This window comes from Hevea brasiliensis, chromosome 6 (assembly GCF_030052815.1).
Source record: "Hevea brasiliensis isolate MT/VB/25A 57/8 chromosome 6, ASM3005281v1, whole genome shotgun sequence".
Classification (NCBI taxonomy): Eukaryota; Viridiplantae; Streptophyta; class Magnoliopsida; order Malpighiales; family Euphorbiaceae; genus Hevea; species Hevea brasiliensis.
In genome coordinates, this window is record NC_079498.1 from 9,340,434 (window position 1) to 9,365,988 (window position 25,555).

Consider the following 25,555-nt stretch of genomic DNA (forward strand, 5'->3'; position numbering starts at 1 on the left):
TCAAGCCTGATCTTATAAAATCGAATCCTAAAGTGTTATACAAGGCTCTAAAACTCTATACATAACATAAATATCATATTTAAAGCCCTTAGGAATCATAAAATTAGGTTTTAGAATCTTAAAATCAAAGGAGAAAATAAGTGGGTAGAACCAAGTTCGACTATTGAAGTCTTAGGTTTCGACTGTTGAACCTTAGAACGTTAGGTGCCCAATTTGGTCAGTAGCCACTGCTGCTACCAAAGTTTAGGACTTCGATTGCTGAACCGAGAAAACTTTTAGATTTTGAGAAAATGTAAGCTTTAGCTACTGAACCTTAGCTTGCGATAGTTGAACTTGGAAATTTCTAGAATTCCTAAGTCGAAAGCATGCAGATCCAATCTCTCAGATGCATCAAAACTCATTTCAAAATTTCAAAACATAATATCATCACATATACACATCTCTAGGACCTAGAACAACTAGAAAACATGCTTAAAACCCACATACATTCATCATAAACTCAAATCCTAGGTTTTCCCTAAACCCACATGCATAAACTTCATCAAAAACTTAACTTAAAACAACTTTTCATGAAATTAAAGCTTTAGAAATCTAATTTCTCATCAACTCTCTTAGATCTATCTATTAGATCAAGAAGAAAATAAGGTTACCTCTTTTCTTGGAGCTTGGAGATGGAAGAAACAAAACTTCAAAGCTTGAATATACTCTTTTACACTTCTAAATAGAAGAATCCACCTTTAGATCTTCAAAGACCTTAGGAGTTCTCTTCAAGGAGCTCCTTGTATGCCCCACTAGTTGAGAGAGAGAGAGAGAGGAAAGAAAGAAACCCAAGTGTTTTGGGTAGGAAATGAACAAAGATCCCTTTTATACCCTCTCCGTCGAGAGACTTTAGGCTGTCGAAAGTTTGACTTTTGGCAATCAAAAGTTCAACTTTCGGCTGTCGGAGTTGATTCTGCCCAAATAGGCATTTGGTCAAAAAGAGACTTCAACTGCAGAAAGTCTGTCTTTCTGCTGCTGAAGTTCCTTCTGCCCAAAACAACTTATTTAAAACTTTTAAAGAATAAAACTCTTAAAACATTTTTTCATTCTTAGATACATTTTAAACACACATACATTAACATATTCTCATCTCATAACGCCACTCGCTTGATAATAAAGTCTCACTCTTCACTAAAATATTCTGTCAAGGATAAATATTCCAAAATTGAAAATAACTGATATTACAAATTTTTTTAAAACTACTGATAATTTTGGACATAATTATTTCTAAAAAATTAAAAATAAAAGTGAATAGAGGGAGTATTAAATATATTTTTTTGGTTTTTCTCAACTGTGCAACATTGCGCTTATTAAAGTTTTATTAGATTTACTTATTTACTATTAATTTTGCATCAAAATTTATCAATATTACATAAAAATTTATAATATTTTCATTGAAAGGGGTGTAATATCGCATAAGAAATATAATTTTTATGTTCACAATATAAAATTAATAATAAATAATTGTATTTATTAAATTATTGCACTTGTTTGAAAAATTGTTTAAACTAAAAGGGTTAAATTTTCTAAAATAAAAATCTTTATGCATCACATTAATTTGTATTTATTGTAATTTAATAAGAATAATTATGTAATTTTATGAGATAAAGTTTAATTTACCTCATGTATTTATTGAGTATGTTTAATTTATGTCATATTTAACTTTTAGTTCAATTTAATTTAAAAGTTTTGATTTATATTTAATTTAGCCCAAAATTAAAAAATATGTAATTCACTTATCACTTGGTGCATGGGTTGTTTTATTATTATTATTATTATTATTATTATTATTATTATTATTATTAATTTTTTGAACATAGTTATTATTTCAATAATCATAATTAGATATTCTTTTATATTTTGCTTTCTTTAAATATTAATTAATAATATGGAAATATAAAAATAATATTTTTATATTTTTAATTTATTTAAATATAAATTTCTAATTTTAATTAAAAATGAAAATGTAAAAGTAATTTCTTAAATTTAAATAATTAAAATCTATTGTAATAATAATTTTTAATTTTATTAATTATAAGGAAATAAAAATGTATTAATTATTATAATTTTTATTTTTTAATTAATTATATGAAAATATAAAATAATCTTTTTATATTTTAATTTAATTAATTATAAAATATAAAAATAATATTTTAATATTAAAAAATTAAATATTTAATAAATAGTGCGTGTAAAATAATTTAAGAAAATTAAATTAAATTGAACATAAATAAGAAATTTTAAATTAAATTAAATTAAAAATTAATTAAATTATACCTATTCAATAAATACAATAGGCAAACCGAGAGTTATTCTCTAATTTTACCATAAGAGATTAAGTATTTTTATAATATCAAGGGCATTAATAATTTTTTTAATTAATTTCCGAAATAAATAAAAAAAAATCCACTAAATTAACAAAGAAGTTATCTCCTACAACCACTAAATATTCTCTTTTCTCTACTAAAAACAAAACCAGAGAGACTCAGAGAGGCAGTGGGAATGGAATTACACTCGTTACTCCTTGGTCAAGCCTTTACCTTTGCCCTTATGTGACCCCTCTCTCTCTCTCTCTCTCTCTCTCTGACTGACAAATACGCTTTCATCATCTTCTTCTTCATCTAATCCCCACCAAACCCTTCATCGGTTTCTTCATGGATCGGAAACTCGTCTCCTCGCCGGTCCTGTGGAAGCTCTCCGATCTGCTTCTCAACGAGTCTGTCCCATTTCTTGGATTAGAAGATCAGCTCGAAAGCATCGAGAGTAAGCTCAGAGATATTGTTAACTCTGACTTCTTTGATTGCAAGAGGGACCTTGTTTATGACATTGAAGAGGTCATCGATTTCTTGCTCCAAAAAGCTGCTCACAGAAGCCAAACAGGTACCCTTTTCCAATATTTTTCGGGTTTCTTTGATTCTATCGATCAACGCACGCTTCGTAAGAAGTTGGATCGAATCAGGCTTGAAATTTTTCGTTCTACTGATAAATTAAGTCGCCGGAAGGTAATGGAGTCATGGCCTGCTTCTTCGTCGTCTTCTTCGTCTTCAACGAGGAAGCAGCTTGATGTGGGTGAGAGTATTATGTCTCCTGTAATCAGGAAAGTTATTGCCCTAGCTAGTCACAGTCAAATTAGCCCTTCGGTGAGAAGGCAAGCCAGATGGGTAAGAGATGAAATGAGGTTCTTGCATGTTTTTGTCAAGGATTTAGAGTCCAAAGAATTGAGAGGAGAAGAAATGGCTTGGATGGAAGAAGTTTCCCTGTTTTCTCGCTCGGCGGAGGACGTTATTGGGCTCTTCTTGTCTCAGTGGGAGCAGACCAAGAAGTCTCCTTTCAAGCATATTGCTTCGGCTTCCTGCAAATTCAAGTCACAGCGTAAGCTTCGCAAGGAGATGAATCAGATGAAGATTAAAGTTCAAGAAATCATCAAAAGGTTTGGTAAACTCCCACATCAAATGTATATGCCACCTCCCCGATTTCCTCCAAATTTACCACCACCACCTCCTATTCCTTTTCAACCCAACTTTCCTGGTCGGTTTGTTCCCAATATTCCAGGAGATGCAACCTCATTGTCTTCTTTTGATGATGATGATTTTGCCGATGAATTTGATGAAATAGATGATGGAACACCGCCCCCTCCTGATGAACAATCTCAGCAACCTGGTTTCAATAACTTTGATGGCAATGCCGGTGCTTCCTCCTCATCATCTTCTCGCAGAGCTGAACAACCTGATATTACTGGCTTCGATAGCAATATGGATGATATTATGGAGTTATTGCTCAGAGGTGATCCAGATTGTCTTACAGTTTCACTTCTGGGTATGGAAGGCATTGGTAAGACAAAGCTTGCTAAGTCTATTTATGAAAATCCTGCTATTAGAGATCATTTTCCTCATCGTGCTTGGGTCAGTTGGGTGCGTGACTCTAATATCAATCGCCTTATGGAACAAATAGTAGGGCCTCAGTATTTAAACATTAGACTTGTGAATGGGGATTGGGATGATTATTTATGCAGGTTGAGGCGGATGCTGAATGATTACTTGATGGATAAGAGGTATCTCATTGTTATTGATGGGTTATCCTCTAAGGTCTTATGGAATCAACTTGGAGCTGCATTTGATGGCCTATCAAATGGGACTAGAATAATTTTCATTTCTTCCAAATTAGGGGTAACTCCAGAAAGCAGTGAGAGAAACTTCACTTACAGGTTGCAATTGTGGAGTGATGATGACAGCTGGGCATTGTTTGTTCGTTCTCTGAATGTGAACATCCCCTTAGAGCTGCTAGAACTGAAAAAGAAGGCAATTTTGAGAATTTGTGGGGGGTTACCAAAGGCAATTGTGAAACTTGCAGAACTTCTGGCAAGGGAAAATACATTTGCAGAGGACTGGTCAAGGGTGATTGAGAAATTCAATAGAGATGAAGGACCTTGGTCAGGAACCTTGCAGGAGATCAACAAAAATTTGCCATTGTATTTGAGGAGATGTCTCTTTTATTTTCGATTATTCCCTGAGCACTACGAGATTCCCGTGAGAAGATTGATTGGATTATGGGTTGCAGAGGGTTTTGGGCACCAAAGCAATGATAAAGAGTCTCCAGAACGTGTCTCAGAGAAATGTTTGATAGAGTTAGCTAACTGGAGCACAATTCAAGTTACAAAGAAAAAACTAAATGGAAAATTTAGGACATGTCGCTTGCCTGATGCTCTGCGAGTGCACTGGCTATTAAAAACCAAGGAGGCTAAATTTCTGCAAGATAATGGCCATATTGGTGGCAATTTGTCCACCAGCAGTGGTACAATATATCGACTTGTTGACCATCTTGACCGTAGGCATGCCAGCTTTGATCATATCCACGGAGACAATGCTACTCCCTCATCTCTGTACTCCTGTTATAAAGATACTGTATCATTTCTATCCTTTGATGGTCAAGAAGGAAGCAGACCTGGAGAAGATGTAGGGAATTTTCTTCAACGATGCATCTTAAGCAAGTGTTTCAGTTCTCTATGGGTGCTAGATCTTGAACATGTGTACAAGCCAAAATTGCCCAAGGCAGTAGGCCAGTTAGCTCGATTGAAGTACCTTGGCTTGAGGTCAACATACCTGGAAATGCTTCCTGTGTTTATTAACAAATTGCCAAAGCTTCAAACGCTGGATTTGAAGCATACTCACATCAATGCTCTCCCCAGTTCCATATGGATGATGCAGGAATTGCGACACTTATTCCTTGATGAGAGTTCCTGCTGCACATTTGTGTCTCAACCAAAAGGCAGCTGCTTAGTGGATCTCCAAACACTTTGGGGTGCATTTGTAAATGAGGATAGCCCAGTGAAAGATGGCCTGGACACATTTCTGAACGTCACAAAATTGGGTTTGACATGCAAGATATCAGAGCCATCTCATAATGAGGCAATGTCCTCTCAACTTGATGCTGTAGCAAATTGGGTTCTAAAGCTAAATCATCTGCAATCTTTGAAGTTGAAATCATTTAATGAATCAGGTCAGCCATCGGATCTACACTTAGAGTCATTAGCAGATTACATGGATCTGTCCAGTATACATTTGGTTGGAAATCTGAGGACTCAGAGTCTTGTGTCAGAGTTCCCACAAAACCTCATTGAGCTCACTTTGTCAGCATCTGGACTAGTGGAAGATCCAATGCAATCATTGGGCAGGCTTCCCAACCTCAGAAACGTGAGGTTATTCTCTGGGGCCTACGCCGGAAAGAAAATGGTTTGCACTTTTGGAGGATTTCCTAAGCTTCAAGTCCTCAAAGTCTGGGAGCTAGAGCAACTAGAGGAATGGAATGTAGAGGAAGGGGCACTGCCTAGTCTGAAATGCCTGGAAATCAGATCCTGTAGAAATTTGGGGATGGTTCCTGATGGATTGCAGTATGTCAAGACTCTATGCAAATTAAAATTAGCAAATATGCCGGTGTTGTCAGCAAGGATTAAGGATAATCAAGGTGAGGATTGGGATAAAGTTGCTCATGTACTCCATGTGTACACAGAAAGCTGATTATGCTGAGGAGTAAACCCATTACCGTAAGTATGCACTCTTCTTCTATGACCTTTCAATACAGCTCTTTTCTTTTTTGGCTAACAGTCATTAACTTCCTCATTAATAAATAACTCACTGCAATTATTTGTTTTGATTGTGAAGGAATTTGTTCCAGGATTCATAATTCATACTTAATTGCTGGTGGTATTTTGATGCACCTGGAGATCTTCTATTGGCTTCTTTTTGTGTACTTGTGCAAATAGGAAATATGTGCTGAATAATCTTATCGTTTATATAATACTAACAGGGGCATATGGGATGGTGAAAGTTGGTTGCTAAGGTAGCTTTGGATGAAAATTTAGAAGGTGTGTTTTGATCTTTCCTCTAAAGTGGCATCAATGCTTCTCATTTCAGCTGTTTTGATTAGCTGCAGCCTATGTATTAGTCCTGTAATTTGATGAAATTATTGTTGCTGCTGCTTCTGCTGATTCTGTGATGATCATCATCATTTTCAATATTCTTGTCATTTCATTTTGATTGCTTGTCGATGTTACTTTTATTAGTGTCGTCCTAACTTTCCCTGAATAGAACGTCACTTCTTAGCAATGCCTTTGATGCTTAATTTTGCGTTGCCCATATTACATCAGAATCAATAACAAAAGAAAGGGTACTAAGCGCGCAAGGCTCCCTCCCTGTTTTGCAGGAGTCAGGAGAGGCTCCAGTGTGAATAAATTTCATATTTGCTCTTGAATTTTTCATCCAAATAAGCCCATTTTGAGTTACATTCAGACCTTTTCAGTTAATTTTGACCCACCCATAATCTTATAGGTTTTTGGCAAAACACTGCAGTAGAAAGCAATAAAAAATTGAGAAAAAATAAGCTCAAAAATCAAATTAAATCTTCACAACAATCTAAAATGCAATTAAATTTGTTGGGTGATTGCTAAAAAGCTTTTATTATGTTTAGGATTATCATATCAATCGTCATTCTTGATAATAAGTGACTCTATTGTAATTCCTTGATGAGATTAATAGTTTGCCTTGATGTTGAATTGGGAAGTCTTTTTTTCATCTAAATTTTTATCCTAAAGAAAAGGCAAATAGATTAGGGATGATAATGTGTTGGTTATTGATTCGATTAAATTCTAATAAGATGGATTTAGATAATGTATAATTGACTTTGAAACGGATTCGGGTTTGAAGAATAATAATCATAATTAGTTCAGATTTTACATGTTGGGTATTCGTTACTCGAACTCGTTCATATAAATACTTAATTAAATATAAAATATATATATTTTTCATATAACATTTATAAATTTTTATATATTTTATTTTATATAAAATGAAATTTAAATTTTTTAGGAAATTATTAAATTTTTAAAATATAAATTATTTGTCAATAATTTTTTATTTAGATTATTAATTAAAATATATAAAATTAAACAAGTTTAAGTTTTTTCAGGTAATAATAATTGGGTTTGGGATGGATTTGGATAGCTAGTAATATATTTTAATTGAGTTTGTGACGATTTCAGTTTTGAGAATACTAATCGGGTTCGAGTTCGAATAGGGTAATTTTTGTAAGTACTCTACCCGTTTCCATCCCTAAAACAACTTATTTAAATCCTTTAAGTTATGCCAAATAATCATATAAGTCCTTAAAATGTTTCGAAATCCAATTAAACCCTTTAAATTTTATAAAAAAAAAATTTAAATAAGTCTTTTAATTTTTTTTAAAATAGATCAAATAAGTTTTTGGGATAAATAAGCATTTTAATTTTTAAAAATAAACAAAAAGACTGAATCATAGCTTATCTTGTACATGAAGTTTTTATTAGTAATTTTGCGTATTTGATTTGTAACATCCCGATTGATATCTGCTGCATTATAGAACATATTGATAAGTTATTTTTTGTCGAATGATTTAAGAAATTTCTTTATGAGTTTAACAAAAAATAACTAATCAATTTACTCTAAGATGCAGCAAATACTTACCAACGTGTTGCATTAGAATTGCTGATAAAAACCTCATAAACTAGAAAAACTTTATGCACAGTTTTGACTGGATTTATATCAGAAACAAATCATTATTTAATCTTTTCTATATATATTTAAAAGTTAAAGGCCCTATTTATTTCAAAAATAATAAAATAATTTATTTTATTTTTTTCAAAATTTAAAAAACTTATTTAAATCTTAAAATATTTTAAAAACTTATGTAACTATTAGCACTTAAACCTTTTGAAAAATAAAATAAAATCTAAACATTAGCAAATTTCTGATAAAAAGAAATGATCCAACCATAATCCAATTTTGTTAAACAATCCAACAATAACCATGAGTAATCTCAACATCAATCTAAAATAATAAATTCTTAGTAAATATTCACATTAATTATGTTCCCTTTATTTTAAAACTTTCAATCAGATGAATAAAATGCTATAATGTGGTGATTAATAAATTTCTGATAAAGGAAACGAAATTCCTTGGGGGGCAAATATGAAATTTATTCCAACTTTATTTCCATATATTCATTAATATATGGTTTTCATTGTTGTTATTAAATTCATTATTTTTTAGGACATTTTATGACTGGCTGGACTATGAAAACAATTATGTGCTTACAATTATACAGCATATATGAATAGTAAACAGTGAAGTTCTTCTGTGTCTATCAAAAAAATGATAAAAAACATTTTATCTTGTTTAAATGGCTTGCTAAATATTCAGTTATGGCTGCAAGCTAAAAATGGACAAGGAAAACTATGGCCATGTGTGGGTTCAAAATTGGAGAAAAAAATCCAATAACTCTGGGCTAAATAAGTTTAAAATTAAAATTTGAGTGAAATAAATTTCTGTATTTTATTATTATTTTTCTCTATTTTTTAATAATAAAATATTAAAATAATAATTTTATTTTAATTAAAATAATAAATAATTTTTAATATTAAAATTAAAAAAATATTTTATTAAATGAAAACTTATTTAACAAAGTTTATGTAGCCAAAATTTAATTTTAAATTTATTTAAAAATAAAAGTAATAGCAGCCATATTACTTTATAATCCCAATTATCAACAAAATTTTTTCTACCCTTTTAACCTTCAAACCAAAGCTGTCCTGTAACATCCTGATAAAAGTTTTGTAGTCAAATTCTTCTTCAATGATTGAAAGTTTTCTTCAAAATTCAAGAATTACAATCTGCAATTTGCAATCATCAATCATTACTTGCAAGCTATGAAGGATTGTAAAGTGCATGCATAAGAATAAAAGCCATTAGAGATATATCCAAACCATTTTTGTAATACATTTGATCTTATCATAAATAATTCTTAAAGCTTAAAGAGCCTGATGGAAAAAGAAAAGAGATGGATGAAGAGTAAAGTGTTGGCCATTCTTTGGGTTTCAAGGTTCCAAAATCAACTTTAGCTTGGAACAAATAGAACATAGTAATTGGTAAGCTTCCTTGGTGGGGTAGTGTTAAAATCTAACAAAATTAAAAGCAAATGAAGAATTAGATTGCTTGAAGACTTTAATTTAATTGTAAAAAATAAATTTAATTTATGCTATTTTTTTTGTGAAAAACATTTTTTAAAAAATATTTTTCATATTTTTTATTATTTAAAAGCAAAATATAAAAACACTATAGAGAAATTATTTTTTTAATCATGGAAAAAAAATACTCTTTTAAGTTTGAAAAAATGATTTCAAGATTAAAAAGTCATTATTCCCAATGCCTAATTTATTTATTTTTTTGGTTGTGTTTAAATCATTGAATTAGTGATCAATTAGTATCTTTAATTGTTTTTTGTTGGTTTCCTTTTTACTCTAGTTTTTTAAAATGAATTTAATTACTTTTAATTAATTTTTAATGTTACATTAAACAATAAAAATAATTTATTTTTCAAATACAAAATATTTTTACATAAAACATCAAATCAAGAAAATCATGAAAAACATTTTGCCTCTTGGTAATGTTCTATTAATTCTTTGGTACTACTTTTAAAGGATAACTTTAAAATTACATCATCTATAATTTGAATGTTACATGTTCTCATTAAAGCAGCACGCTTGTAACCATACATAGCTATTTTAAACCTAATTTATCTCTTCATTTGCAAAACCAATGAATTGCAATCATTTTACCTTTTCAATCAAATATAAAGTGTAAAATTTAGAAAGTTTTTGGCATGGGTTATTTTTAAATATAATTTTTAATTTATAAATTAATTTTTTTATAAAAAATATATAAATATTTAAATTTGATCCTGTTAAATGAATTATTTATATTTAACTATTGAATTAAATTATATTAGATAAATTTAAAATAAATAATTAATTATTTAATAAAATTACTTAAAATTAATTTTAAATGATTTAAGTATTTAATTAAAAAGTATTTAAAAAGAATTCAATTTATTAAATGTTAAATTATTAAAATATTTATAAAAATTATTAGAGTAATATAATCTTAGTTAAATAATAGTGTTAAAGTAAATAAATAAGTTATAAGTAAAAATTTCTTATATATAACTTTTAGCTTAATTTAAATATTTTTTTTAATTTATAAGATAAATTAAAAATTAATTTATTTATAATTTTATACTTATAAACCGTTTCAATTAATTTATAAATTAAATTAAACGTCCACTTATAAAGCTGTACAGATAAATATTATTTATTTAAAAATGAGAAATTAAAATATTTTATTTAAAAAAATATTAAAATAAAATAAATGAATTAAAAATATATATTTTCAAATTAAGTGAATATTCAATTTTTTTGAAAGGATAAAAGAGTATATTTAATCAAAATTTATGGGTGTTTTTGTAATTTAATCTTAGGGGTATCACGTTTCCATCCATGATAGGTGTAAAAGGCCAGTTAGTCAGACTGTCACCTGACACCGGTTTACCAGGTAGATTTCCTTTAAGCATTATCTTATTCGCATCTAACCTTCCACTTCTTAGCCAGTTGCCCGTCAAAGATAAAATGAACTAATTTATCAAAATATGAAACTAATTAAAGTTAACAGCTTTAATTCGTGTCTCTCTTTTCAAGCCTCTCTCTCCATTGTCAGGGTTCCTAAGAATCTTATTCTTTAGTGACCCTCTCTTTCTTTCAATCAAAGGTTAGAGCTTGACGTCTAATTTTCTTGGCATTTCTTCTTTCATTCTTTCTTTAATATTTATTTATTTTTTTGTTGGGTTTTGCTTGTTTAATTTTTATTTATTTCATTGATTTATCTGACTAGAAGTCTGGTAAAGATTTTAGCATCTTCCTTTGTGGGTATGTTACTAATACTGAGACTCACACTTTTATACAGATGATGACATGTGTGTATGTTTTTCTTTGTTGAAATGGTGGTTGCTTTCATTCTGATTTTGCTAATTTGTTGAAGTATTTGCAGGTGTTCTTCTAATTGACATAGTGTAATTCTCTGCAAATGTAGTGGATTTTAGGTTTTGTGTTGGTTTACTTGTTTATATTTTTTTCTGTATAATTATGTTGGTAAATATTTTGATATGTCTATAGCTAAACAGTTTAGATTTGGAAATTAATTTTCAGGATAATTTTCTATTTGAAAGAATATCATAGATATACATATCTAATCTAAGGCTAATTACATAAGCATGTTAAGAGATTCTACAGGTATTTGTTTATTGATTGTTGAATACTCCGAATATTGAAGTCAACAACACAGCCTCGAAAAGCTTAATTCAGAAATTTAGTAATTTTGAGATTTTCACTTCTTTGTCAATTGTTTAACTGAATATTGCAACTGCTTTCTGTTTTTTCTGCCTGTGTTTTGATGGGTGTGAATGAGTAATTTTTAGTTATTGCTATATTTGGCTTTTTATTGGTCAAAGGTTAGGTTGCTGTTTTTGCTTCATTCATAATATGATGGCCTTTAATATCACAGGACAGCTAGGTTTCACAGTTAGCTTGGTACTGTAATACATAACATGATATTATGTTTTCTAGCTAATGAAATCACATTGAGATGGCAAACTGCCATATTGGATTGATATATGATACCTCAAAGAGGTAATCCTTTTTGGATTTAATTATGTATCTCTATTTGGAAGAGAAAAGCTACCTTTGTTTATTAGACTTGTAAGTGTTGTATGAAGCCATAGGGGATGTATTCCTTTTCCTCTATCATTATTTTTATGGTTAACAAATTTTTAGTGCAAATTCCACAGCTGGATAAGGTCTAGCATTTTACTTTTTCATAATCTGCATTTTTACGCCTTTTGTTGTTGTTGTTGTCTTTATTATCATGGCCGTTTGTGTTCTAGGTTGTAAAATGATTTTTACCTTGCCCAGGTTAGATTTCTCAAAAAAGGCTCATTTTGGGTCCTGGAAATGTCTTAAAGAAACCAGAACTTATAAGGAACTTTTTTAAGAGATTGTTTAAATTGATCTGCATTATACGTACTTTCTTTTGGTTGTTCTATGTCTCTGTTGCCATTTGCTTGTTGTTTACTTTGTTTTTCTGGTATCTGGGCTTGATTTGTAAGAACTGTGGCCCTGTGGAGTGTCTTGTCAGTTTTAAACATTGGGAGGATATGAAAGTAGAAGACATGAATTATGTATATGTTGCCTCTTGTTGCTTGCATATTCTTACCGTATGATTATCTGATACATCTATGCCTAACAGGATCATATGGCCAGCCTTGGTGACAAAAGTGAGTGTGAATGGATAGAGAGAATCAAATCAGAGGGGGCTGTTCCACTACTTGAACCAGATAATTGTCAAAACGGTTGGGCTTCCCCACCTGGAGACAAATTCATGGTAAGAGGTCCAGATTACCTGACAACCAACGTTAAAATTCCTGCTGAAGAATGCCTTCTAAAGCCTCTTGGATTTGACTGGATTAAAGGTTCTACCAAGATTGGGGAGATTTTGAAAAATCCAAATAGCCGCATAAGGAAGGTTATTGATGATGAGTTTCCAACTGGTGATAAGCCTTTTGTTTGGGCATTTAATCTACAAGCACCTGGCAAGGATAATTATAGTGTCGTGGCCTATTTTGTTGCAACAGAACCAATTCCAGAGGGATCCTTGATGGACCAGTTGTTGAGAGGGGATGATGGGTTCAGAAATTCAAGGCTCAAACTGATTGCCAACATTGTCAACGGCCCCTGGATTGTAAGAACGGCAGTTGGGGAGCAGGCTGTATGCATAATTGGACGTGCCCTTACCTGTAGATACTGTGTAGCTGAGAATTTTTTTGAAGTAGATGTGGATATTGGATCTTCTGTGGTTGCAAGTGCAATTGTTCATCTTGCATTTGGTTACATCACAATGCTGACTGTCGACTTGGCTTTTCTCATTGAGGGTCAGACTGAGTTGGAGCTTCCAGAACGACTCTTAGGTGCTGTCAGGTTCTCTGAGCTAAACCCTGCTTCTGCTCACTCATTTGAACCATCGTCATATGGAAGTGCTGATAGTTTGCAGTCATCATTTTCAACACTTTTCTGGAAATCTATTGGCCAGGGGTTTTCTCAATTTCTTAATCCAGGTGCTCAAGAGGGTGTTTCTACCACTGGCTTGGCCCATGTTAATGGAACTTCCAATCATGAAGACTGTAGTGATGATACAAAGAAATGGTCAGAATTGTGAAAATTAATTACCTTGGAAATGTTGTGCAAATAAATATTTAAATTTCATTTCATGTTTGGCGCTATAGAAATGGAGCTTATCAAAAGACTTGATGATATGCTCTTGTTTGCAGCTGAAGAACTGCAATGTTAAAAATGAGGGTTCATTGAAGCATGCAGGCTCTTTATCATTATCTCTTTTTGGCATGAAAAATAATAATAAAATTTTCATTTAAGGCTGTTCTTGGTTTTGCTTTTTTACCCTTAATTTTGTTCATTGTAGTATCTTTCTTTCTTTTCTTAGTTCAACAACTAATGGATTATGGAGTCTTTTCTTCAAAGATACTGCAATTTGGCATTCCTTTCATGGTATTACTTCATTCCTTGCATTAATAAATTCAAATTATGGTATCTGCAGATGAATCAGCTCCTACTGGTCGACTGTGCATACATTGCCATAAGAAAAGCTTAATCCTAGATTATGGAGGATGACTCAAGTGGCAAAGCATCCAATGTTCATAGCATCTGCTGCTCTGTTTGATTCATGAGATTTCTTGCAGTTGTGGGCAGACGGTATGGAGTTTATGGCAGTGAAAGAGTAATATATCATTTGTTGGCAGTATAGTAAATTTATTGATTGATAGTTGATTTTTATAAATTTTCTCTGTTTATAATTAATTAATATGTATACGAATAGTTGTAATATATCATTTATAAACTTTGAGTTGATATACTTGATTTGGCTGCTAACTCTGGTTTTTGAGAAGAAGAACTAAGCCTGAATCCCAAATTAGTTGGAATTGGCTGTATGGATCCTTTCAGCTGTATGAGATAAAACTAATATAACTCAGGCCATTGATATGGCTAGTGCTAGACGAGGAATTTTGATACCAGTGCAGGGACCAACTTGGGTTCTGTGTAGAGACTACAAACTTAATATATATTCAGGAAAATTTAGGTAAGTTCCATCAGAAGGAGGCATTTTAGTGAAAATTTGCCATAGTTTCTCTTCATAATGGCTAACAACCTTCTATCAAAATTTCTTTCAATGTGTTTCACTTGTAAATATACACTGAAGAAGTAGTGGTAGAAACTAAATGAGTCCTTAGTTTGCATAATTTAGCAACTGATCAATCAAATTGGTAGTGAAATTTACAATTAGTGCTGTTTTATATTTGGAATCTGTTGTATAATTTAGAAAAAAAAAATTTTTAGAAATCAAGTTGATGAAATGAGAAAAATCACTTTTTCATGGTATTTTTTTTTTTAATTGCAACAAATTGTTTATGTTCTGAAGCACTAAAAATTAATAATAAATATTTTTGTTGTTTATATAAATTTCTTTAATAATTAGACAATAAAAGAAAGGTTATGATTATTTAAAAAAAAATAATTTATATATGAAAAATATTTTTCATGAAAAATATGTATTTTTTTAAATGATAGCATATGTTTATATTATATATTTACAAATGTTTTGACATTTTTCTTAAAAATTGATTTAATTTTCTTTTTAATTAGAAAAATATTTTTCTGAAATTATTTTTTTAGTACTTTAAACACTAAAAGAAAAAAATTATTTTTCTGCAACACAAACAAAGCTCAAAAATAGCAATTTTTTTTTCATATTTAGTGATCGGCAATTAATGTAATGAGGTTTTTTTCATTATTAGAATTGTAGTAACATATTATTTTATTCACTCAGCTTAGCTCCTTCAATTATTAGTGATCATCATTCCATGCCTTAATATTATATTATGACCATTGGCATCTTCCATGGAATATTACTCTATTCTATCTCTTTACTAAAGTGTTACTTTATGTAGGCTACATATGGCTTGCTGTTGGAGATGTATTTAGTGGCCTGGCGGTGGAGTTGGTAGGATTTAGGTTAGGAGTATTCCAGCAGCCCAAATGTGATACTAATGGGCTGTTCTCCAAAACTTGGACTTCATATCCAATCATTTTTGCCATTTTCCTAACCCATTTCATTAAGTATTCTTTCCATGTCAGTAAGCCAGCTTAACAATTGCATGCTCCTCAGCCCCTGAATAAAATTGAAACAATATAGAAAGAATATAACTTCAAATTGATAAAATTTTTTAATAGTGAACATTGCATTGAGTCTGAGACAAGTTAAAAGTTTAGAACAATCTTTCTCTTCTCTGTAAGTCTCTGATCCTTTATTGCTAACTACATCTCTTACAATGGTTTTTCTGTCTCAAAGCATGAAATGAAAGAAAAATGTCAGCCATTCCATGATCCCTCAGTCCTTAATCTCACAAACTTTATTGTGTGTAAGGGACCATATCATAGTCCTAAATAATAATTTTCGTTCCTATATATTGATATTGACATTATGATGCGGATCTTGTGTCTAATAGGACTAAATGACGAAAAAGGATTCATATGAACTTAGCAATCCCAACATTAACATTAAGGCTTAGCTGTTTTGTGTATTGTTATTGACATTAACAAGACAAGGCTGCAGGATATATCCATGACAATGAATTAACTGATTCACGAGGGGAATGGGATCAATTCATCTGACATCAATTATTCCACTGGCCATCAAGGTAAATATGAACTTAGTTAAGGGGTAAAATGAAAAAGGATTGAATGTAAAGGAAAAACATGCATGCTAATGAACATGCCCAGCCCAAATGTCAGGAAATGTTATACCCCTTATTTTCTGGGTTTGCTAAATTCAATTTTGCAAGGTTTTGAATTTGATATTACCTAGATGAATTTCAACAACTGCTAGATCAAAAACTCATTTATTTATGCACAGAATGCTACAGTGTTGTTGAAGAACCAACCTTGAAGAAATAAGACCCAAAAAAAAAAAACGAAAGAAACAGAAAGAATTTAGCAACAATACAAGAAAATCCAACCTATGATACATTTCCTTATGCATGTAATGTTTAGTGCAGTGGACATTTTATTTTACACAATAAGAGCACTATCTAACAAATATCTTCAAGGAACAGGAATAAATAAAGAGAGAAAAAAAAAAGGAGCCTTATAAGATGTAGAAGCCTATGCAAATGATCTAACAATGCCCCAACCCTGTATTGCAAATGGGAAAGTAGAGCTGGAACTAACATATAAGATGATTTTGCCGAGAAAGCATGTCTTTTATATGTGTGTGTGTGTGTGTGCACAAGTTTGCACATTAACGCACATGAGTTTAAGCTCATTCAATATTATCAACTTATTTATCCAGAAAACTCGCACAGGGCAATTATATCTGATATTCATTTATATCATTTTTTTGGAAGTTTGTTTGACCAATATACTAGCTATTTAAAATCAAAACAATGAGATCCAACAGAACAAGGAATCTGAAAGGGAAATAAAAAGAATCTTCAGTACAACAGACAAACCATAGGGGGACGATGATGGCTGCTGAAAACCTCACAAACCACTAATGTCAACAACAACATGCATCCTGCAGGAAGGACTCTTCATGAAGTCAAAAGCATTCTAAGGAATAAGATCATTACCAGATATTAAACAACTTCAACACCTTCAAGTGGTAATGCACTCATCTGCAAGGTTCTACCATTCCCAAGAAATCGCACAGAAGGGAATGAAGGATCCGCAACAGATTCAATATCAAGAAAGTTAAAATTATATGCACCAGACTGCTTCAAACTGAATACAAAAATGACCACAATCCATCCCAGCATTGAGATTGCCCAGAAATTGTTCATCCCATGAATCAAACCCCATGCAGTAGCATACCCAACAATAATTCCTGATAAATGACCAAGAAAACTTGCTTGTGGTACAATTATTGATGTAAAAATTAATGATTCAAAAGGTGCAAAACTTATGGGTAGTGAGAGAAACCCAAAGAGATCCAACTTTGAGGAGGGTTGCTTTACGGAAAGAATTGTCATCCACCCAAAAACAACACAAGAATACCCAACAGCTGTCACTCTTCGAAAGTAATCTACCTTAAATCTTTGTATCAATATATGGTACATTCCCAATACCAACAACCCAGAAAAGACGACTAGCACAAGAGTGTATTGAAGATAATATGCCACACCAAGGCCGATGTGGCCCAACTGTTCTACTACACCAAGACTCCACAATGCACTCATATTGAAAACAAGATGTAGAACACTAATATGTGAAAAAGCTGAAGTAATTATCCTCCAATGGTGCCCTTCAATGGCAGTTTCATAACTTAAGCCCACATGTGAGTACCCAATGTTTTTCTTCTGTATATAAAACCATATGGCACTGCATATCCCTATTATACTACTAGTAGCTGGTTTTTCCAAGATCTCATAAAACAATGGCTTTCCCATCTGTAACAACCCTTTGACCTCTTCCCTACAAAATGCTCAAAATCCTCGTTTTAATTGAAGCTGACTTATCTGAACTCTCAATAAAGAAAATACCATTGCAACTTTTCCACCACAAACGTCTGCATTAGAGCTCCATTCAGCTCAAACAATATGGGTTTTCTTAAAAAACTAGAATTTCATCAGAAAATACATAATCCAACTCATAATGCACCAATTTCACGAGACCCAGATCAAAACAATCCCCCAAAACTGCTAAATTTAAAGCATTAGATCATCTGACTGGGACCAAACTTCGAGAATCAAACCATAAGATCTCTATTTCAGTGAATCAAGATAAATAGCAGGAAGCTTAGGTACTAGAATCGAAACCTTAATGGTATCATGATTTCAGATTCGGATATTGAGTAGGAGAAAGCAAAAACAAAGTGTGGGCAATTAGGGTTTATAGTGATAAAGAATAGAAGGAGCTTAAGGCTTTAAAGAGAAATGGGTTTCTTACCTCGCGCTGCAAATCGATTTGAAGACTGGAGTTCCTTTTGTTAGATTCCTGGCCTTTGTGGGGGTTTCTATCCATAAGAATCGTACATATAGGCGCTCAAATTTATATACACCAGCTAATGACGGAACTACCATTGCCAAATTGTTTCATGGATAAATTATTTTTAATACCTAAATTATGTCATAATTAATACTTTTGTTCTTCTATTTTTAAAACTTAATGGTTTTGCCCCTATAGTATCATTCTGTTAAAATAAAGGCCCTTCCGTCCATATATTCCGTTGAAAGGACCCAAAAATACACTCATCATCCCTAATTTCTCCTCTCATTCCCGTTCATCCATCGTCAATTCTTTCTGGGTTTGTAAATAATAAATTATTTCTTGCAACAATAAACACAGTTCATCCACAAGAGGAGCTCACATGAATCCCTTCATCTTCGAAGCCCATTTCCTCATACCCACTAGAAGAAAGCTTCCTCGCAAACCTATTTCTCCTCTCTTTTAACATATTCACGCAACACCAGACCTAGCTCACCTCCCTTCAGTATCGAGCCTCGCAGCTCTTCCTTAGACTACACATCAACAACCTGGCGTCGCTATCCACACAAACAAGTCGCGGCAGTTTCGAAGAAGGATTAGATTGGTGATATGGTGGACATCTACGGTTAGACCTCCATTGGGTTCCTATAAAGAGGAATTGTTTGTTGGGGTCTGCGATTTTGAACTCATCAGCTATGGCCACAGCAGGGATTATATGTCCACTAGTCCTACTAGCCGCGAACACAGAGAAGGAAAAAGGGATGGAGGGCTATTGGAAGACGAAACAAATGCGTTTGGTTTCTTTTATTGTAATTTTCTGTTTGGTTACTTAGAAAATAGATGGGTTCATGGGTTTTGTGATTTTGTTCTGCCTTTTGTGATTTGTAATCCTTGGTTCATGGGTTCATAGCTTCTAGCATCCCTTAAGTGACTTAAGCGATTCGTGGTTCTTTGGTTCACGGGTTCATGGCTTCTGCTCTAGGTTTTGTTCCTTGATTCTATTTTAGGTTTTCTTTGTGGATTCTAATCTTCTAATTATTAAACAAATGGGTTGATTATAAGCCTGTTTGACATTCAAAAAGTATTATTTTAAATATTATTAAAAAAATAATTAGAAATAATTATTTTATTATTTTTTATCATAATTAATTAAATTTAATTTTTAATTATTTTTTAATATTTTTTAATTAATATATTTAAAAAAAATAATTTTTATTAACAATTTCATTAACTATGTGAAACGAGCTCAATATGAGATTTTGCTTGTATATTAGTTGATTATTAAACACAAAATTAATTATTGGTTGATGAATGATAAAATGAAGGTGTAAGCACTTGACCCTTAGGGTATTTTAATAATTTTTTATACGGTTAACCAAAATTAACTTTGAATTGTATAGATTTAAAATTTAAAGACGAAACTGTTTATGAATTTTAGAAAAAGAGAGAAAAATATTAATAGTGATTAATTTAAGAATTAAAAAATAATTTATTTTTATTTTATCAAGTTGACATAAAGTTCAATTTTCACTGTATCAAACTAAAAGATTTTTTTATTTCTATTCAATTTATTATAAAAATAAAATATAAAATATATAATTATTTATTAAATATATATATCTCACATATTTATATTTTAAATTATAATAAATTAAATATAAATAAAAATTTTTTCAAACAGTGTCTAATCTAACCCACTGTGATTAGCTCTATTTGAAGTTCTACAAGTGAGATACACGTGCATCTCTCACTTATCCCATTATGCTATTCTTTACTTCCTTTGTTGCTTCTGCTGCTTTACTCTTCGTGCTCTCTCTCCCTGATCCATATGCTTCCTCTCTATATGTTTTCTCCTTCTCACCCCTTTATTTCTCTCTCTATATTTTCTCTGTCACCCCTCTTATTCCTCTCTTTCCTTCTAAAATCACAAATTCACAATAATAAAATACCATAATTTAAGAATAAAATTAACAAATTCACATATTAATCAAGTAATAGGCAATATAAGGGGTGCGATTATGGGCCATGACAAGAGGCGGAGGAAATTGTTCATGACATAAGATAAGAAAGGAGTATGGGTTGTGAGTTACAATAGAGACAAAAGGGGAGAGGAGATATAGGTCATGATAAAAGGCAAAGACCTGCAATTCTATTTCATTAAATTAACTCAGCATCAAATCTCTTTAAGTTACCAAAATAAGAGGCCTCATCACTTTGATAATTAGGGTTAAAAGCATAGTCTAGTTCTTCCATCTTGTAGTCATTGAGTAGTGCCATGTTCCTTTATGGCTTTTCACTCAATGAAAAAGTACTTCACTGTTCTTCTCCTTCCTCCTCCGCCTCTTCATAGTAGTCATCATCATCATCAAATTTTGGTTCATAAATCTAAAGTTTTTCCAACATCAAGTTTTACCTCTCTATTCACCAGTGCAATTCTAGTAACCTTCCATAGTATTGTACTTTGTTAGAAAACAAAAAGGGGACTAGACCAAAAAATAGAGATTCATTCTTAGAGCCATGATTTGGCCACATGAGGAAGAATTATAAGAGTAACCATTTATGCTTCAATCTTTACTTCTATCTTCTTATTCATCACCAGAATTCTTGTTTGTACTCATTCAACAAAACCCCCTAACCTTCAAATTTTATGGGTTGTGTTATATACAGTGCTTTTTTCTTGTCAGTAGACAATAGTGCAAGTTTGGAATCTGACTTTAGTTTTTCTTTCTGCAAGTCCTTGATTCAATATGTGATTAAGAACTTCTTGCTATGACTGCAACATGCAAGGAACTCCTTGAGCAACGGGTTTTCCCTGTTGATTCTGGGGATTGGGAAGGAAAGAGAAGGCCTTGTTTCTGAAGTGGCCTCCAAGCGATTTAGAGTATTGTGGAAAGCTTCATTTGGGCTTGATTTAGTGGCTGACAACTAATAATTGATAATTGATTATTATTGATATATTTGGTAAAAAATATGTCTAGCAGTTATTAATATGAAAATGAATAATAAAAGTATAGATCATATTATTTATTTTATTATTGAAATAATGATATAATTTATTATATAATATATATAAAAATTAAAAATATAATTAAAAAAAAAAAAAAAATATATATATATATATAGAAGAATGAACATCATAACTAGTTTAATATTATTTATAATTTTTTTATATTTCTCTATTATTTTTTTATAATTTTAAATAATTTATTAATATAAAAATTAATTTAAAAAGACAAAAATTTTACAAGTAATAAATTTTTAAAGAATAATATAGTCTAAATAATAAATAAAAGAAAATAAACTATTAGCTTATAAGAAAAAGCTCTAAAAATGGAGCTACAAATTGTAGTTGATAAAAAATCTTTCAATCATATAGTTTTGATAGGCTTATCAAATAAACTAATTTAATTATTTGAATGTTTAAAAAATATCAGCTGTATTCAATAGTTGAACTAAACACTCCTTTTATCTTTTATTTTTCAATTGCTAGCGGATAATAAATGTAGCTATTATAGCCATATAAATGAATTGTTAGTCCAAATGTTCAAAAAGCTCAAACTTTGTGAGTTTTATCAATTACAGCCAAAACCCTTTTTTTTTTTTGTCAATTTTAGCATAATTGGAAACTTTTGTGTTAGTTATGGCTTGGGTCTCAATTTGGATAAGTGAATGCTGATGTGATGGTTTACATGGCAACAATATTATTATGATTTTTTTATACATTTTTGCTAAGGTGGCATGTAATTTTCCACTGAGCAAATGTATGGAAAAATTTGTAAATTATATCGAATCGTGAGTTTGGAACATTTGTTACCATGAATCTGTGAGTCTGGAACCTATGGTGAAATTTGATAATTTTAAAGAGAAATAAAAGTTTTTAGGGGCTGTTGTTTGAGTAGGAAATTCTATTTTTGGATTACCATGCTTTAATTAAAATAAATAGTTATAGTATCCAAAAAATTTTGATTTTTCGTGGAAATGATGTTTAAGATGTTGGGAGTATTGTGTTAAATTTCATGAATTTTTGACTTGCGGTTTGTGAAATTTAAATTTATTTCCATAAGTTGTCAGGGAAAGAACAATTTATGAAAATTTCAAAAATCTGAAGGATTTAAAAGATTTCTAGATATCTCATGATATGGAAATAATTTAATGCTTAAATTTTTAATGAGATTACATATGGATGTCTAGAATATTTTATTAAAATTTGAGACTGATCCAACAGCTATAATATTAGATAAAAATTTAGATATACCGAATGCCATGTTAATAATTTGTGCGGAAATATTGGTCAATCACTGAAAATGAATTTATTTTTGGGTTTCTATTTTCACTTAGAATTGGAGATGTGCCACGGGAGTTTTATGTGATTGCAAGATTCCCAATAAGTTGAAAGGAAAATTTTACTGTACAGCCGTACGACCGGCCATATTATATGGTAGTGAGTGTTGGACACTGAAGTATATGTCTAAGATAAGAGTTGCGGAGATGAGAATGTTAAGATGGATGAGTGGCCATACTAGACTAGATAAAGTCCGTAATAAGAGTATTAGAGAAAAGGTAGGAGTGGTACCAATTGAGGATAAGTTGAGAGAAGGGAGATTGAGGTAGTTTAGTCATGTGAAGTGTAGACATATGAAGACTCCAGTTAGACAAGTAGAGCATATTAGGGTAGAGAATAGAAATAAAAGAAGGAGTAGACTTAAACTGACTTGGAGGAGAGTAGCACAATATGACCTAGAAACATTACACATTTCTAAGGATTTAACCCAAAATCGTTTAGAGTGGAGAAAGAGAATCCATATAGCCGACCCCAAATTTTTGGAATAAAGGCTTAGTTGAGTTAAGTAGAGTATTTTGTCCTAGAAATTGTTATACATGATATTTGATATGTGGGAAAACCATGACTTGAAAATGAGATAGAGTGCTTAGAAATTTTAATGAATTTTTGTAAATAGGGTTCTGGAATCGGTGTCAAGAGTTTAGAATAGCTTTGTTTATAAAATTAACTAAATATATAAGGAGCCTGGTTTTATCACCTAGAAGACGATAAATCTACTAGATAACGAAGTAGCTAAACTTAGCTGCAGATTTGGGTTATGTGCATTTGCATATGCATATTCATGTTAAATGTATAGCATTTTAATTAAATTCTATTGTCAGGCTATTTTAATTTTGGGCAATGAAATTTAATTGGAATTTAAATTTCAGTTGATCTAAAAAAAATGTACAATTAATTAAGTGTCCTTATTAACTGTGTGGATTATGATAGGTGAAATATGAATAAATTTTAAAGGAAACTCCATCCGAATTCTTATAGAATTCAAGTACTTAAAGTTGGATGAACTATATTAATTCGAATATAAGAATAAACTAAGGAATTATAGAATTTTTTTTTTTTTGTCAAAGATAAGAACACACGCACCTGGGTTAGTGACAAGACTGAACTACTGTTAAAACCATGACAATTTTAACAAAGTCCTTAATCCTATACAACCCATGCACACACACTCTCACCACACGATGTGAGATCCTGAAGGACCAGCCCCTGGGCACGCCCAACACACTCGTGGACCTCAACCAGGGCCACATCATGGACACTCGCCCTTCCCTTGTTTTCACTCAGGTGGCTTTTTCTTTTTGTCAAAGATAAGACCACACGCACCTGGGTTAGTGATAAGACTGGACCGCTGTTAAAACCATGACAATTTTAACAGAGTTCTTAGTCCTATATAACCCACGCACACGCACTCTCACCACACGATGTGGGATCCCGATCAGCTAAACATCTCCTAATCAGCCCATCTCCACATCTTTTAAATAAAAATGGCTCTTCCCAATCATAATCCTTCACATCAAAAAGAATTTTCTTCTTTTGCTGCCATGTTAGATTAGGTGGAGGGATTCCACACACCAAATAGTTCACAAAATCTGCATACTAAGGGATCTTTGCACTAATAGTTGCCAACAGCTGCTCATTAGGCAAATAATCATCTATTGGAAGCTCTCTCCCCAAATTATCTCCTTGTTCTTGCCTCAATCTGGATAAATGATCTGCTACTACATTTTCTACTCCTTTCTTATCCTTAATTTCCATATCAAACTCTTGAAGGAGTAATACCCACCTTATCAACCTAGGTTTGGCCTCTTTTTTTCTGAAGGAGATACTTGATAGCTGCATGATCTGTGTATACTATTACCTTAGACCCCATAAGATAGGACCTGAATTTATCTACTGCAAATACCACTGCCAAAAATTCTTTCTCTGTAGTAGAGTAATTTATTTTAGCATCATCTAAGGTCTTACTTACATAATAGATTGCATACACTTTCTTATCTTTCCTTTGTCCTAAAACAGCCCCAATGGCATAGTCACTAGCATCACACATCAACTCAAAAGGTAACAAATAATCAGGTGGCTGCATTGTAACACCCCTATGTTCGATAGTGTGTTCTACTGCTCCGGTGACCTGTATCTGTCCGGACAGCTAGAATGCCTAGAACTATATTTAAATATTAGTGAGGAGACATAGAATAATGAAATACAAGAAAAGAAAAGACAAGAAAAACAAAGAAAAAATAATAGCAATGAAATGTAACCAAGTTAAACGAGCCGAGAACCCTAGCAATGAGTGACCGCACCGGGAAGTCACGGCGTGGACCATTGACTAGCCATCGACCGCGGGGAACCCTGAAAAATATTTTTAAGACCTAATGAAGTATAAATATCATTAGAAATATCAAAGAAAAATTAATTAATTAGTACAAAGAACAGTAAGAAATCGAGAAAACGATAAAACTCGGTGTTATCGAAAAATCGAGAATGCAACCCGAACAGGGGCATTGTGGTCATTTGACACCCCGAGTTGTCTTTTGACTTCAATGTCCATTAAAAATAAATGATATTACACTTGGAAAATATCATGAAAAATTAAATTAGTGGTACCTAATGTAAATAGCAAAAATGGGGAGTTAAATGTGGGAAAATGAAACTTTTGAATAAATAAACAATTAAACAACACATAGTGCTCCAATAACTCACCTAAGTGG

General features: G+C 31.7%; 3 protein-coding genes across 8 annotated transcripts; 2 read left to right on the forward strand and 1 right to left on the reverse strand.

Moving 5' to 3' along the window:
* The first annotated feature begins 2,485 nt into the window (after window positions 1–2,485).
* LOC110655244 (putative inactive disease susceptibility protein LOV1) lies at window positions 2,486–6,523 on the forward strand. Of its 4 annotated transcripts, none has more exons than XM_021811478.2 (2): window positions 2,486–6,079; window positions 6,198–6,523. In XM_021811478.2, the coding sequence occupies exon 1, from the start codon at window positions 2,694–2,696 to the stop codon at window positions 6,051–6,053; it is 3,360 nt and encodes a 1,119-aa protein (XP_021667170.2). In that variant the 5' UTR covers window positions 2,486–2,693; the 3' UTR covers window positions 6,054–6,079; window positions 6,198–6,523. The 4 variants fall into 4 exon arrangements, with proteins under 4 accessions (XP_021667170.2, XP_021667171.2, XP_021667173.2 ...); XM_021811479.2 differs by having other exon boundaries at window positions 2,499–6,083; XM_021811481.2 differs by having other exon boundaries at window positions 2,499–6,083; window positions 6,343–6,523.
* A 4,492-nt stretch (window positions 6,524–11,015) lies between these two features.
* On the forward strand, window positions 11,016–14,378 carry LOC110642409 (protein ENHANCED DISEASE RESISTANCE 2). Of its 3 annotated transcripts, XM_021794462.2 has the most exons (3): window positions 11,016–11,168; window positions 12,702–13,654; window positions 14,064–14,378. In XM_021794462.2, coding segments are annotated over exons 2-3 (948 nt in total). In that variant the 5' UTR covers window positions 11,016–11,168; window positions 12,702–12,707; the 3' UTR covers window positions 14,065–14,378. The 3 variants fall into 3 exon arrangements, with proteins under 3 accessions (XP_021650154.2, XP_021650152.2, XP_021650153.2); XM_021794460.2 differs by lacking the exon at window positions 14,064–14,378 and having other exon boundaries at window positions 12,702–13,884; XM_021794461.2 differs by lacking the exons at window positions 11,016–11,168; window positions 14,064–14,378 and adding an exon at window positions 11,177–11,326 and having other exon boundaries at window positions 12,702–13,884.
* A 2,456-nt stretch (window positions 14,379–16,834) lies between these two features.
* On the reverse strand, window positions 16,835–19,521 carry LOC110642408 (RHOMBOID-like protein 13). The gene has a single exon (XM_021794458.2). It carries the CDS (start codon window positions 17,965–17,967, stop codon window positions 17,158–17,160), a length of 810 nt encoding a protein of 269 aa, XP_021650150.2. The 5' UTR covers window positions 17,968–19,521; the 3' UTR covers window positions 16,835–17,157.
* Window positions 19,522–25,555: the final 6,034 nt, after the last annotated feature.